The sequence below is a fragment of the Pan troglodytes genome, chromosome 3 (assembly GCF_028858775.2).
Source record: "Pan troglodytes isolate AG18354 chromosome 3, NHGRI_mPanTro3-v2.0_pri, whole genome shotgun sequence".
In the NCBI taxonomy this organism is placed as follows: domain Eukaryota; kingdom Metazoa; phylum Chordata; class Mammalia; order Primates; family Hominidae; genus Pan; species Pan troglodytes.
In genome coordinates this window covers 6376167-6392369 of record NC_072401.2, presented here as the reverse complement: position 1 = coordinate 6392369, position 16203 = coordinate 6376167, and the positions used below count along the sequence as shown (strand labels likewise).

Below are 16203 nucleotides of genomic sequence, written 5' to 3'. Positions count from 1 at the left end.
AGGGCTGCAGATGCATCACTCCCGTGGGTGCCATTGTCACCATGGGATGTCACTACCACTGCTCTCTAGAGCTCGTTGGAAGAGTCCATGATGCCTGAAGTCGGGTGGGGTTCTCATCCAGAGGGGAGATTTGAGTAGATGATTATCTCCAGCCTCTGCAAGGAGAGAAATGACATTGAAGTCGATGGTGCCCATAGTCCTCACGTACCTGCCAGTGAGACTCATCTGGGGCATGTAACCACATGGTGCCCAACTGATGCCAGCTGTGTGAATGAATGGAAAGGGTGTCATGTGCAGAACAAAATCTGTTTGTGGACAGACAAACTAGTGTGGCTTTGAGTTCGTTAACACTGGGATACAGTCGAGAATAAAAGGGCCAACCCCCTGCCTTCATGGAGCTTCCATTTCAAGGGGTAGGGGGAAGACCGTCAGTAAACACAATAGCTTGCCAGATCTTACGTCAGCGGGGAGATGTGCTATGGAAAGGAATAAAGAAGGAGGCCCCAGAGGCTGGGGTGGGGATGAAGCAGGAGGGACCTGGGCATGGTGGCCAGGAAGCCTTTTCTCATATGGTTGCATTTGTGCAGAGACCTAAGGGAATCTAGGGAAGGAGCCATGTGGATTCTCGGGAAGAGCGTCTCGGAGCGCAAAGGCCCCATGGCAGGTGTGTGTGGGGTGCAGGAGCCTGGAGCGGAGGAGGAGAGGAGAGGAGGAGAGGGAGGGATGATGCCAGGGCAGGATGGGAGGTAGATCCTGTAGGGCCTCGCAGACCACTTGTAGCCTGCCTGGGTGTTGGTGGTTTTAATAATTCCAGAGAGAGAGAGATATTGGTGGCTGGGACCAAGATGAAGGTCCCAATGGAGAGAGGGGGAGAGAGGGCTGGATTTTGAGTTGAAGGTGAAGCCAACAGGGTTTCTCCCAGGGAGGGCAGGCATGAGAGGTGGAGAAGACAGGGGAGGACTCCTGGGATTGGGGCCTGGGCAACTGAAGCATGAGCTGCTGCTGCTGGACTCAGGTTAGATTGCGGGAGGTGCGGTGTTGGGGGTAAGTCACTGCCCACTAGGATTCCACAATGCCATAAAGGATGCAGCTGACGTATGAGTCTGGAGTTCGGGGGAGAGTCGTATTCCCCATGCAAATTAAAAAGCAAGGAGGAATGTGGGAGGCGGGATGCAGTGCGTGGAAAGACAGGTGCCAAATGCAAGAACGTTCTGGGTGACGTGTGGTGGTGGGTGCCTCCTTTGCAGCACCTTCAGAAACTGTGTAAGGTGACAAGGGTGTCCCTGCATCTTCTTCCTTGCCTTATGTCTGAATTATTTCCTAATCACATTATTAACTCTGGTGCCAGTCACATTTTTCTCACATTTACAGATATCTGGGTAAAACACTCAGGCTGGGAGGGGCCCTTAGTATGTGGGGAGTGCCTGGGTTTTCTCTGTGGGTTGGGGGAGCTCTGGGTGAAGTCATGTTTTGGATGAGCCAGCAGAGCCTCGGGCTGGGCTCTGGAATTCAGTTTTGATTCATTCTTCATGGTCTGAAAGGCATTCATTGATTGTAAAAACAAATAAAAATCCTTGTCGGGGGCTGTTTGGGAAAAAAAAAAACCAAAAAAGCTATGTTCCTAAAATAAGAGACATTGATCTGGTGATTGTGCGTCGAGGTCTGCAGCCCCTAGGGGATGCAAGCTTCTTGGGGCAGGGACCTGGCCTGGTTATGATCCTATTGTATTCCCCAGGCCTGCCCCGTGTCTGGCCCATAGAAGGAGCTTTGCCAGTGTTTTCTGAGTGAATGAATCGATAGACAGATGAATGAAGCCCCATATCCTATGATATTTGGAGTGGGAGAAGTGCCAGCAGGGCAACTCAGAGGCCGGCACATAGAGCCTTACAATTTGCCTCTGGATCTGAGTGATGGTCGTGTGAAGGTCTATTACATGATTCCTTCTCATTCTGTGAATCTTCCCAGTTTTCTATAATAAAAAGTTAAGCAGAGATTGCCTCTAAGTGTGGGTCTGGCCAGGACTTGGGCCACACATTTGCCACACTAGTCAGAGTACTAGGACTATGGCTGGGCTCTCCACTCCTTCGAGCTGTTGCCCCCTCTGCTGTCCATATTCATCCAGTTCTTCTCCTTAGAACTGAGCATCTCCCTGGGCCCTGTCCCCCTTCTCCTTGGTACAGCCAGTGCGCTGCTCATGGAGTGTGACGGAGTGCTGGGCTGCTTTCTGGGCACAGGGCATGCATGGCCCCCTTTTGTGCTCACAGGTGAGGTGGCTTCTCAATCCATTTGCTAGAGAAGGAGGCTGGTGCTCCAGGGGCCAAGTGGTTTGCACAGGTCTACAGCTGGAGAGCCAGAGCCAGGACCAGGGCCAGACTAGCTCACTCAGGCTGTAAACCCTAGGGTCATCCGCCACCTGCTGCCACATTTTATCCCACCCAGTCAGTTACGAAGCCCACCAACCGCATCTTGTGATGCCCCAGTGGCCCAAATATCAATCATCACCCCCCTGCACTGGCATGCCCACGACCAGGGACTGGTAGACTCTGGCAATCCTCAGTCGTTGCTAACATCATACAAATTGCGTTTTACAGAAGCATGTTGTGGAGACATTTTTTGGATTTGATGAGGAGTCTGTGGACTCAGAAACGTTGTCCGAAACATCCTACAACACAGACAGGACAGACAGGACCCCAGCCACGCCCGAAGAAGACTTGGACGATGTAAGCAAACCTGCAGAGAGGGCGGGACCTCACCCCAGATGCTCTCGGGGCGGCACCTCCTGCTTTTGATAGTTGCAAGTTTCGCTCCCTTGCCTATAGTTCTGAACCCCAGATGACCGGTTCCTACCAGTGCATTATCAAAGCCAATGGTGTGAAGGGAAGGCGGCCCCCACAGCTGTGGGCTCCATGAATGGCAATGGGAGGGCAGCACGTGGGGACCCTTCCTTTCCCCAGCACTGATTTCCCCACCAAGGAAATCTGTGGCTGCCAAGTTCAAGCTGAGTCATTGAGGGATGTTGCCTTGGGTTTCCTCACCATTTGCAATTAAAACTGCTGCGTAATGGTCCCTCCCTGGTCCCCACGCATGTGTGCACACACGCACACACCACCGGGCAGAAACAGCATCATTGCTTTCTTGACTAAAATAAAGCATGTAATCCAAAAATATATAAAGAAGAAGGTGAAGAGCCCTGAAGTCCCATCACCCCAAGGTCACCACCTCACCCTGTCCTGACCACCTGTGCCCATCTGGGTGCATAGCCAGGTTCTTGAGCAAGGTGGATTCGCGACGGGGCAAAGACCAGCTTCGTTCTCACTCACCTTCCCCAGGTGAATTCTTTCAGGAGTGCTGATTACATCTCAGGCAGACCTTGTGGGCTTCCATGCCTTCCAGTGATGGGAATAATCACATTTGATTAATTTCCTAAACAGCAGACTTCATTCAGCGCAGACCTTCCCCTTGCTCCCCACCAGGGCCTGCGTCGGGCTTGGCTGCTGTTTCCCTACCTTGCTCTTCTGCCTCTTCCCATGCAGGCCCCTGGTGGCTTTTTCTGAGCCCAGGGAAGGGCAAGAGTGGGAAGGGGGTGCGGATATGCCGGGGCAGCTGGCTCTCAGGGCAGTGCCCTCCGGCAGGGGCAGGTGGATCGCGCTGCCTCGCAGGGGAGCACTTCTCCAGGTCTCCACAAGCTCCCCTTGCTGTGCTGTACCCCACAGCTTCCTGGTGAGGGACTGGGCACTGCAGCTCCTTGCGCCCCCACATCCCAAGACTCTGAATGGTCCGCCTCCCACACACCCCTGCTTGTTGTCCTTGTCCCCTCCTGGTGGCCTTTTCTGTGGAGTCCCATCTGGAATGACTTCTAGGCTGGTTTCCTCCCATGGGTCTATTTGCCATAGGAAAATATGGCACATGCTATAGGCGCTGGCACATTCAACCCCAAGGTGGCCCTCTCTTTGCTCTTCCATCTTGTGCCAAAACTCTAGGGGACACGTGTCACCTCTGCAGGTCATCCCCTGGACATCCTTTCTCACGCTGGGAGAGACACACCATCCTCCCCGTCAGCCCACCAGCCTCAGCCCAAGTGCCACACAACAGTCCATCAGCCTGTCCTGCACAGGGGTCTGGACTAGGCTACTCAGCCTTTAGGGTCTTGTTCTCAGCCATGGGCCTTTTATATTTAACTTAAAACAGGATGCGTGATTTTCAGTTTGCTTTTTCCCAGCCAGTGATATGTAATAGGCATCTTTCAGCACCAGAACATGGGATTGCCTCATCCTCTCTCATGGCCATGTGGGGCTTTCCCATGGATGAGCAGCACGCACTGATGAGGGATTTATGCTGTGTCGTTTTCCACACCTGTGAACCATGCATGGAGCTCCTTCGTATTTGTGTCTTTACACGCTTATGTGGCCATTTTTTTTTTTTTTTTTGGAGACGGAGTCTAGCTCTGTCGCCCAGGCTGGAGTGCAGTGGCATGATCTCGGCTTACTGCAACCTCCACCTCCCAGGCTCAAGGAATTCTCCTGCCTCAGCCTCCCGAGTAGCTGGAATTACAGGTGCCCACCACCATAACCAGCTAATTTTTGTATTTTAGTAGAGATGGAGTTTTGCCATGTTGGCCAGGCTGGTCTCGAACTCCTGACCTCAGGTGATCTGCCTCAGCCTCCCAAAGTGCTGGGATTACAGGCGTGAGCCACCATGCCCGGCCATCTCTTTAGGATAAATTCCCAGAATGGGAGGTGCTGGGTGGGAGGGGACACCCTTTACGATGGAGACCTTTGCTTCTGGAGTTGGGGCTGGTTCCATGGTACCAGCCCTTTCTCTCCCACCTGCTCCCACATAACTCTAGTGATTCCTGTGGGTGGGAGCTCCTGGGAGGAGTGCTGATGGCTGAGGAGGTGCCTCCTCCTGGCAGCCCTTTCCTCCAATGCCCTAGTTGCTTCCTGGCAATGCGAGGTTCCTTAAGCACCTGTTGGCAGCACTGTGAGATGTGGCCGTTTGATGTCTAAGTTGACCCTGGCACTCAAAGCCACAGCAAGTGTTTATGTTTATTATTAAAATCAATCATAAATCATTTATTATTGTAATTATGCACTTGATTATTTGTTTTCTTCTCCATTATGTGAAGGCCACAGCCCGAGAGGAGGCTGACCTGCGCTTCTGCCAGCTGACCCGGGAGTACCAGGCCCTGCAACGCGCCTATGCCCTGCTCCAGGAGCAGGTGGGAGGCACGCTGGACGCTGAGCGGGAGGCCCGGGTGAGTGCAGCCAGCCTCAGGGCTCGAGGGAGGGGCCGAAGGCCAGGTCATGTAGGTCCTTTCCAGAAGCGTGACATACCCTGGCTTGGACACTCAGAGGGGATTCTGAGAGGTGGTGGGGAACCCATAGCAAGGTCTCTGCTGCGGTGACATTCTAGATCCCTCTCTGCATCCTCGGTGTGATGGCAGGTGCTCTGGAACATTGAGCTGTTAGAGGAAGCAACGCTACACATCACCTGTGCCGTCTGTTTGGAGGAGAGCACGTGTTCAGAATTTACGACTAAGTGATGAAATCACAGACTTGGCTGGCTTGCAGGCTTCAGGCTCCGCTCCCTCCAGGGCTGCCAGCCCCCCGCCCTCCAGGACATCCACCAGAACACTTGCGGGGACTCTCAGGGTGCTCCCCAGCCACCAAGGCACTCTGGGCCCTGTGACCACCTCAGTCCAGGCCACGCCATTCCTCAGGCTGGGCTGAGCTCTGCCTTCTGGAAACTTCCACCCACTGGCCCTTCTCCCATCTTCGGGAGTCACATAGACTGGGGCCTGCTCTCCCTTCCTCCTGGGAGTGCGGAGGACTCCCGGAGAGCACACACTGGTGCTTCCCTGCATCCCCTCCCCCATCTCACCCCCACACTGGCCCCCTGAAGCAGGAGGAATTAACCCGATCTTCCGAATGAGGAAACAGGCTCAGAACTGAGCAACTTGCCCCCAAATACCCAGATGATGCTGAACAGAGCTGGGAGTCGAGGCCAGGTTTCTCGGACTCAGGGCCTGTGCTCTTTCTCAGAGCCCTGTTTGGGAATTCCACAAATGGATGGATTTTGGTAGTCTTAAAGGCGATGGGCCAGAATGGGGCATTGCCTGGCAAATCTGATGGCAAAGGCAGAGAGGAGAGGCCACGCCCATGTGGAGTTTGTTCCAGGGGCAGCAGTGGCCCTGTAGCGGGGAGCCAGGAGTAAGGGGGAGTGAGGTCAGCAGGGAGGCAAGCTTCTTGTCCCACCATGAAAGGCCCAGTCTTTGTCATCTAGGTCAGAGGAGGGAAACTGTGAGGCTTTGTGTGGGCTGAATAATTTTTGTTTCGCTTTTTAAATTTCATCTACTTGCCAACATTTAAAAGTCAAGAGATTCTATAGAGAAATCCAGGTTCCTGACCTCTCTTGAAAGGTCAGAACATCTGGCAGCAACAGGCGTCCCATTTCTTGTGGCTGCTGCTGGGTGGCAGTGTCTCCCTGAGATGGGACATGTGCCTCTGGCTTGCCACAGTCCCCACCACTCCCTGTTACCCCACACCCAGTTGACTTCCCTTATTTATATGACTTTCTTGGTGCTTGAAGTATTTTGCTTTGCAGCCCCTGCTGCAGGTGATAAGGGGCCTGGGCCAGGGGCTATGCAATTGTGCAAGCATGTTGAAGTCTGATGACGGCTGAATGAGCTTCACGTTCAGTAAGGATTGGACTTGGTCAGAGAGCTGGGCCTGGGCCCCCAGTGTGGCTGGCTTCTGGCTCACTCACCCCCTTCAAAAACAGGGTCCCTTCTCCAGGCTTCATTTTCCTTGCCTGTAAAACCAAGCAAGTTTTGGTTTGTAAAACCAAACAAGGCTGTTCTGTTCTTAATGATTTTTGTGTTTGAAGCTGAGCCATGCTTCTAGTAGGCCAAGGTTGAATACGTGCTCCTAAAAGTGAACCTGTTCCTAAGGTTTGCCTATAAGGACCCTAGGCATTGCTTGCATTGGGGCATGACGCTTTCCGCTTCCCTGTCACCCATTGGAGGTGACCTGCTCACTGCCTGGTCTTTTCCCTTCCAGACTCGGGAGCAGCTACAAGCTGATCTGCTGAGGTGTCAGGCCAAAATCGAAGATTTGGAGAAGTTACTGGTTGAGAAGGGACAGGTGAGCAGGAGTGATCTGTGCTCTGTGAATCTTTGCCTTTCTGTCCCCTTGGTGGTATCCCTGGGGCTCGCCCTTGTGCCAAGGGGGACGTTCTGTGGGGCTGGATCAGGAGCTCCAGAGACGCTAGAGGAAAAAACACTAGCAGAACCCAGGCACGAATGTGCTTCCTACTGTACCTGTGTGCCGAGTTAAAAAATCAAAACAAGGTATGGCATTCTAACTTGGCCTTTTCTTTGTTTGTTTGCCAAATGCACAAAAAAGAGGTAATTCCAAAAGCAAAGGTGTGATCAAAGCTGTTTTTGACTTGAACCTGAAGAAGAGCTGTCATTTTCTATCAAGATTTTAATTGTGAAAATGAACCAGCACCCATGACTAACCCTGGGTTATTGCAGAGGCCCCACCTCTGGCCTCTGATTGTGTCTTAGAACAGTCTGGTCCTGTGCTGCTCAGGTTAGAGTCAACTGCACCTACCCATCCACTGCATTTGATTAGGCAAGGCTGGTTGACAGTAAGACACAGCAGAAAAGCAATGCCTGGGCCTAGACCTGTCTCCTGGAGTTGGGGAGCCAGAGAGGGCTCTGGGTGGAAATCTGGCCTCTCGGGGTGGCATGCGAAGGTTCGTATGGGCCGGCCTCCTCTGTGTCAGAAGTGCTGCTGTGGTGACATAACCTGAACGTCTCCCTGGCTCCATGTGACAAGATGTATTCTGTTCACACTCCTGTTTCTCCCAAGGGCCTCTCAGGGATTCAGGGAGGGGGGCACCACCATCTTGGAACTGCCCCATCTCGAACTTTTCCTCTGCTTGGCTGTTTGCTGCCTCAGCAAAATTCATCAGTCACGTGGCCCCACTAACAGTGAGGGTGCCAAGGAGGGTGTGGGCAGACGGAGTGTCTGGTGGCCCCCACCCCCGCCTGCAGAGAGGCATCTATGGGGGGCTGAGGAGGCCAGGCAAGGTCTACCACAGTTCCTAGGCCTGGTGGGATACAGTGGGAGGAGGCGGGTGTGAAGCAAGGGGTGTAAGAGGTTCCAGGCGGCTTAACAGAAGCAGCTCCAGAAGAGCACTGCAAAGCTGCAAAGCTGCAAAGCTGGCAGCTCAGAATGGCTGCCGCAGGGCTTGAGGTTGAGACTGAGGTTCCCATGGAGGCGGACGGCCAGCGACCAGCATGCATGCCTGGCACAGAGCAGGTCACCACAGCAGACTTTACCAATGGACTGCGTGGGGGAATGTGAGTGCCCAGCCCTCTGGAATGGCTTCTCTAAACCGTGGTCTGCATCCTCCATGTGGTGGGATCGTGATGCAGAGCTCACATGCTATAGCTGGCCACCTGGGTCAGAGGGCAGCTCTGCCACTTCCTTGTTGCATAACCTTGGGCAAGTTACATAATCTCTTTGTGCCTCAGTTTCCTCATCTTTAAAATGGGGCTAATAATAATACCTAACACATTAAGTAGGAGGACAGAGGAGAACCCAGGAGTAGCTGGGGCAGAAATCCAGGTGCGAGATGATAAGGCTTTTTTTTCCTGAGGCTGCTAGCCTCAGTTTCCCTCTTCCAGGCTGAGCCCACATATCTGTAACTTGCCTGATCACAGTCTATAACTAACTTAGAGTTGTAAGTAAATGCTTATTCCTTGGCACTGCAAGGAAAAATTAGCATTCAGACAAAAAGTTTTCTCAGCAAGGCAATTTTACTTTCTGCAGAAAGGGTGCTGCCTGTCAGCAGTCCTGCCACGAGAGCACATTGAACAAAGAAAAGCAGGGATATTTATTCCTTATGCATTGGGTCCTTACTGCTGTGTCCTGTCTCCATTGGCTGGAACTGGACCTCCCAGTCTAAGCTAGACCCAATTGACTAATAACTTAAAACTTTTCTAGATAGGTAAAGGTAATAGAGAACAAAGGAAAAGAGGAAGTTGCTTGCGAAAAGACTTAGAGAAGTAATAACATTTCCAAATAAGGAAGGGACATAAGCTGTGAGCTGGGACATGCTTGAGCAAGTTAAAGTACAAAGACATAGAATGTACTTATTCCCTTATATCTAACAGCTACATAGGAGGGGCTTAACAAAGAGTTATTAGTATAAAGGCAAGGAGGCTTGAAGGAAGTTAGTTTTTAAAAAGAAACTATTATTTTTAACACATGATTTATTCTTTCATAAGAAGGGAAACTTTGAAGAGGAACTTTTCTACTTTGCACACTTAGCCTCCCCCAGGGGGGTAGGTCCTCTCTGTGTGGCCTGCTCTGCCCTCCATGCCTGCTGGAGGATGGCACCTGTCTGAGGCAGAGCCTGTGGCCGTTCATCCAGCAAGCACTTCCCAGAACTCTCACCTATGCCAGGCCCAGTGCTGGTACCTGGGACGCTGAATCAGTTTGCTGTTGCTGAGTAACAAACCACCCCAACACTTAGTTATTTAGAACAGCAGGGATTCTATTTGCACGCAGTTCTGGATCAGCAGTTTGGGCTGGGCTCAGGCTGGGCACAGACTGCCAGCTCCCGGCCAGGTGCCTCCACCTCAGGGAGGCCCACCTGGCTTCTTTCCCCATGGTTTGGGGGCAAGCCCAAGGCCCAAGGATGGTCCAAACCTCTGCTCAGGTCACCTCTGCTAACATCCCAGTAGCCAGAGCATGGCATGGCCCAGCCCAGCTTTGAGGTTGAAGAAATGGACCCCATCACCTGCTGGGAGGAGCTGCCAAGTCACATGGCAAAGGGGGTGCACACAGAGGTGGGAGGGAGTGTTGCAGCCATTTTTGGCCACAATATGCCACAGACAAAAGGTGGGTGGAGCACAGCCACTCCTCACAGGTGCTCGCAGCCTGGTGAGGCCCACACATGGATCAGCATGAGGATGGTGCAGGTGCCAGGTGCCAGGGAGACAGAAGCCTGGAGGCAACCAGGGCCTCTTCTGCGCATTCCATGTGCTTGGGACCAGACCCTAGGCCAGGCCTCTGCTTCTCAGCATCCTAGAACAACAAGACTCAGGGAGCCCGGCCCAGCCTGGTGCTTGGGAGGGGCCTCAGCCCAGCCCCAGCTCTGTGGCTGACCAGCAGAGAAGGGAGGAGGGAGTTGGAGAGGGCTTCCCATGCCTTTACTTATTCCTTCATCCATCCATTCCGGGATTCACAGAGTCCCCCTGTCCCCGTGTGACAGGCACTGTGCCAGGCTCAGGGTGCCACAGCGACAAGACGGACTTGGTGCCGTGTGCTCACAGGACTTATGCAAGAGGATACGACCAGGCAAAGAAACGTGGGAAGGGCGTCGCAGGCAGAGAGAGTGGAATGAACAAAGGCATGTCAGTGTGGCTCTGGCCAGTCTGCGGGGTATGAGGTCAGCCTTCCGCACGCGTGGAGGGTCTGCCAGTGTGGACCAGTCACCCTGGAGCCATGTTTCTGTTAATTAGACTGACAGAATGGAGTCATTGTGCTTTTGGGAACGTGAACGAAGTGGAGAAGGGATGCCCCACAAACCAGCCGTTTCTCTTTTTGGGATTTAAAAGTTGACAGGGACAATGAGGACACATCACGGCTGTCATTTTTTATGACCTTTCCATAGTCAGTTTCATAGAAAGTGACCTTTCTCACTAAAAGTTTGTTACTTGACCATCTGTTTGCTTCCATGAATGTGACCATATTTAGTGCTTTTCCTTAGGATTCCAAGTGGGTTGAAGAGAAGCAGCTGCTCATCAGAACAAACCAAGACTTGCTGGAAAAGGTGCGTGACCCCACCTCAGGGAAGCACAGAGCCGCAGGGCAGTTGGGACCCCGCGGGCCTGCTCAGACTACACGGGTCGTGCCCAGCGCCATTTGGGCACTCCAGTGACCAGGGCCTCGGGTCCTGCACACCTCCCATGAGGAGAGATGTCTTCCTCACATGGAATCAAAGCCACGTCTGTGGTTCTATCCTCTGGGACCAGGTCTGCAGAGCTGGTTTAGATCATCCTCCTTGGGTACTCCACAGAAATGGAGAGGCCTGGCCTGTCTTCCCAGGCCACTCTGCAGAAATGGGGAGGGCTGGCCCCAACCTCTGGGGATACCCTGCAGAAATAGGGAGAGCTGCCCTGTCCTCTGGGGACACCTGCAGAAATGGGGAGGGCTGGCCTTGTCCTCTGGGGACACCTGCAGAAATGGGGAGGGCTGGCCTTGTCCTCTGGGGACACCTGCGGAAATGGGGAGAGCTGCCCCAACCTCTGGGACCCCTGCAGAAATAGGGAGAGCTGCCCTGTCCTCTGGGGACACCTGCAGAAACGGGGAGGGCTGGCCTTGTCCTCTGGGGACACCTGCAGAAATGGGGAGAGCTGCCCCAACCTCTGGGACCCCTGCAGAAATGGGGAGGGCTGGCCATGTCCTCTGGGGACACCCTGCAGAAATGAGGAGGGCAGGTTCTCTCCTCTGGGGACACCCTGGAGAAATGGGGAGGACAGGTCCCAACCTCTGCAGACACCTTGCAGAGATGGGGAGAGCTTCCTTGTTCTCTAAGGACACCCTGCAGAAATGGGGAGGGCTGCCCCGACCTCTAGGGACACTCTGCAGAAATGGGGAGGGCAGCCCTGTCCTCTGGGAACACCCTGCAGAAATGAGGAGGGCTGCCCCGACCTCTGGGGATACCCTGCAGAGATGGGGAGGGCTGGCCTGTCCTCTGGGGACACACTGCAGAAATTGGGAGAGCTGCCCCGACCTCTGGGGACACTCTGCAGAAATGGGGAGGGCAGCCCTGTCCTCTGGGGACACTCAGCAGAAATAAGGAGGGCTGCCCCGACCTCTGGGGATACCCTGCAGAGATGGGGAGGGCTGGCCTGTCCTCTGGGGACACACTGCAGAAATTGGGAGAGCTGCCCCGACCTCTGGGGACACCCTGCAGAAATGGGGAGGGCTGCACTGTCCTTTGGGGACACCCTGCAGAAATGGGGAGGGCTGCCCCGACCTCTGGGGACACCTGCAGAAATAGGGAGGGCTGCCGTGTCCTCTAGGAACACCCTGCAGAAATAGGGAGGGCTGGCCCTGACCTCTGGGGACAACTGAAGAAATGGGGAGGGCTGGTCCTGACCTCTGGGGACACCTGCAGAAATGGGGAGGGCTGCCCCATCCTCTGGAGACACCTGCAGAAATGGGGAGGGCTGCCCCATCCTCTGGAGACACCTGCAGAAATGGGGAGGGCTGGCCTATTGTTGGGCTGGTCCATCTTCCTGACACTGGGCTCCAGGCCGCCTCTGCTGTGGCTTTGTGGTCCAGAGCCCTTCAACCACCAGTGTGGTGGGCGCCTGAGTCAGGTCCATGGGCAGATCCTCAGGCCATCTCAGCCCAGTGCAGCTGACCCATAATGGGAACTGGGCCTCTGTTCTTCTCTTTCTGGTTGTGGAACTTTCCAGAGCTCTCGGAGAGTCTGCTTGGGGAGTACCTCTAATGCTTTGGAATTAAAATCGTAGCTTATTTTTTCCTTATTGGTGTACAATTCACTTATTCTTTTTGTAAATCTGCTGTGTTGCACAACCATCACCGCAATGCAGTTTTGGAACATTATCAGCCTGATAAAGACCCCTCCTGCCCATGTGCAGTCCCCCCTCTGCCCTGCCTCCCGGCCCCTGGCAGCCTCCAGTCCACTGTCTCTGGATGTTGCAAGTAAGTGCAGCCAGACCCTAGGTTAGGCCTCAGCTTTTAAGCATCCTGGGGCACCAGGACTGGAGGAACCTGGCCTGGCCCTGGTGGGGGTCCTTGGCCCAGCCCCCAATCTGCTGCTAACCAGCATGTGGCCCCATTCCCTTCCCTGCATTTCTCAAGGGCATTTGGGACAAGGGCATTTGGGACAGCGAGCAACCCCAGGCCTCGGGAGAATTTTAGCATCTTTGGTGTCTTGTTCACTAAATCCTGGGAGCCGCAGAAAACCCTCACCCCCTCATCCCATTTCTAAAGGTCTCCCGGGGGTGGGATCACCTGGCAGAGGGCCCCCCTCTAGCCTTCTGTAATGGTGCTATGAGGCTTTACTCAAAGCCCTCATGTACATGCGTTATTTTAGTGACTTCTCGCTGCTGCCAGGCGATGGGTGCTGCTGTTTCCCTTCTTGGACAGAAGGTGAGGGCTGGAGTAGTGGGCTGAGTGATCCAGCGTCTCCCAGCTGGGTCTGGGATGCAGGCGGTGTCGCTTCCCACACTGATCTGCGCTCTCAGGGAACTCCTGCCTTTACGGCTTCTTCTGCAAGCTCTGTGGGGAAGCCGGAGGGGGCCTCCCTGCCGCAGCTGGCTGGGCCTCTGTCTCGGTGGGCTGAATCTGGTGGGGCTTGAGTTGGAAAGACCTGGACAGGCTTTGGGTGTGGCACTCTTGCTTCCCAGTGTTTGGCCTCAAGGAAGGGACTTGATAGCTCCATGCCTCAGTCTCCCCATCATTCATTTATTCAGCAAATATGTACGTAGCCCCTACTCCAGTGGGCCAGTCTCGGAGGTGCAGGGGTGAACCTGGCCCAGCCTCTGTCTCCTTCATTTCCAGCCGCATCAGCAAAAAGGACCTGCAGCACCTACCTCATTCGTTTGCTTGCTACAAACCCTGCCCTCTCCTGCCCCTTGCCTCCGTGGCCGGTCCTCTGTTTCCTTCCAGCCACTCAGTCAGGTGGCCTATGACCAGGGGACCCCAGTGCTCCCACCCATCCTGTTAATCCGCAGGTATCTTTGCTCTAGATTTACAGACTGGAAATGGAAGAGAACCAGCTGAAGAATGAAATGCAAGACGCCAAGGATCAGAACGAGCTGTTAGAATTCAGAGTGCTAGAACTCGAAGTAAGAGACTCTATCTGTTGTAAACTCTCAAACGGAGCAGACATTCTCTTTGAACCCAAACTGAAATTCATGTAAAGCTCTCAGATGTTTTCAAGCATGTGTAAAGGGGACATGTTATAGTTTCTTTCTTTCTTTCTTTCTTTTTTTTTTAAATCTGTATGTTCAGAATAATTTCACTGCCTTAATGTGTTCTGGAGAGCGTGCTCACCCAAGTCTATGGACATGTACCAGAGCTAATATATTTATTGCCTATGGCTTGTTTTGCACTTAATAAAATAATTTGTTTTTGCAATATTTTGCCTTTTTTATTTGTGTTTCATTTCCATAACTACTTCTTTCCTGCATGCGTAGTCACCGGGTACGCATTCTGCACACCCAGACGGAAGCACTGTTGCAATTAATAACACACCTTTTTAAGTGATCTTGCATGCAGTAAATCTCACCTTTTGAAATAGCAGAGTCTGACCTGAGCCAGCAATTGACTCTAGAATGTGTTTAATGCCAGTTTGGGCCCATTTTCTATTTGCCAAGGTAAACACAAGGTAAGTAAAGACAGGGTAGAAGGATGTATTTGCATAGGCGTTTAAGAAAACTAGTTACGTTGTTCAAACTCTTTTATCCAGTAAATACAGACCCAGGCATTGCAGCAATATTGGACTAAAGAAATTACTATTTGCAACTCAAACTGCACCTCAAAACTACTGGAGGGAGATCAGTTGCTGTTCACATGTAAAAATCCTGTTCCTTCAGGAACTGCCCCAATGCACCGAGTGAGATTCAGTGAAAGAATACTAATGGTCTTACTGCTTCCAGCTGAAATCTTACCTCGGGTGTGTTACTGTATTGCCTTGCTCTCATGGTACTTCATAATCCTTTTTTTTGTTTCTGTTGAAAAATCATTGGCATTTTAAACATCACTTAAGTTTGTGATGAGTTTCTCTAAGCACCTGTAGTGGCGCAGCTCTGCTGTCTCTCAGCTGAAACCTTTGCATGCGTGAAACCCTCAAAGTGAGCACCTTCACAGTGTCTGTGGCTTCCCCAATTTTGTTTTCTCCTCCCGGCTTGAGTTACAGTTCTGTCTGCATTAGAACTGACCGTGTGTACCTTGTCGTGTGGGCAGGGACCTGTGGCCTGAGTATTTCTCACACCAAGAGTGACTCAGCTCTTGGCTCAGCATGACATGAGCATTTTATTTGTGAGACAGAATTGGAAGTTATGTGAGGTCATTGTTAATACTCCTGCCGCTGTTAGAGAACCTTTCACAAATCCTTGTTATGAGTCTTTCTCATGAGAATTCTATAAGCACTACCCAGTTTACTAGTTTTCTTTAATGGTCTCCACCATCCTTCAGAACCACCAGAAACAAAATGGCTTTTTTTTTTTTTTTTTTTTAGGACAGAGTCTCGCTCTGTCACCCAGGCTGGAGGACAGTGGCGTGGTGCACTCTTGGCTCACTGCAACCTCTGCCTCCTGAGTGTGAGTGATTCTCTGGCCTCAACCTCCCTAGTAGCTGGGATCACAGGCACACACTTCCTCACCCAGCTAATTTTTGTATTTTTAGTAGACACAGATTTCGCCATGTTGGCCAGGCTGGTCTCAAACTCCTGACCTCAAGGAATCCACCTGCCTCAGCCTCCCAAAGTGCTGGGATTATAGGCATAAGTTACCATGCCCGGCCTACAAAATGACTTTTGTTCATATAAAATCTGAGTTTTGGGGGCCACTTTTTCTATGGGGACGCCATTTAAGTAAATTTGCTGGTAGAAAGGCATCTGTGGAATGGAACCATCATGAAATGTGTTTTTTTGCTTGTTTATTTTATTTTTTTTAATTTTGGCTAATAAGGGAAATAAGGTTTTCTTACTAGACTGTTTCAAACCTAGGTTAGTCAGGTTAGGGCTTCATGGAAATTGATTGAATTAGTGCCCAGCCCTCCCTCTTTCCTTCAGTCTCACCCCAGAGCATCTTCTTAAGCCCTGCCATCTAGATTCGTGCCTCTCTTGGCTACATCTCTTAGTAGAATTATTCAAGAAGCCCATTGGTTCTGTAGCTAGATTCTGCTAGAATGGCCCAAAGCGTGTTATTTTTTACCTTACCGTAACTTTGCTCAAACTAAAGCAGTTTGATTTAAAGGTGTAATTTGAAAAGGTCTTCTCTGCTGCCCCACCATGACAAATCTGTCCATCGCTAAAGTGTTTAAAGTCCATTCTGTGCAGGAAACACATCTGAGACCTGAGTCCTGTTCTGCCACTGTGCTTTAGCCCTGTAAGTAATTAGGTTTTCCCGACCTTTTAAAAACTTGT

At 52.2% G+C, this 16203-nt stretch overlaps 1 protein-coding gene across 5 annotated transcripts in view; it reads left to right on the top strand.

Annotated features, from left to right (window-relative positions):
* The window catches only part of JAKMIP1 (janus kinase and microtubule interacting protein 1), a 178317-nt gene that overhangs the window by 134212 nt on the left and 27902 nt on the right, over positions 1–16203 (top strand). For 3 of the 5 annotated variants that reach the window (XM_054682737.2, NM_001427999.1, XM_016951245.4), the window contains 5 exons: positions 2592–2720; positions 5126–5254; positions 7059–7142; positions 10786–10848; positions 13802–13900. In XM_054682737.2, coding sequence (XP_054538712.1) covers positions 2592–2720; positions 5126–5254; positions 7059–7142; positions 10786–10848; positions 13802–13900 — 504 coding nt within the window. Of the gene's footprint in view, positions 1–2591; positions 2721–5125; positions 5255–7058; positions 7143–10785; positions 10849–13801; positions 14195–16203 lie in introns of those variants that run through there. The other 2 variants (XM_016951246.3, XM_016951247.2) reach the window with 1 other exon arrangement.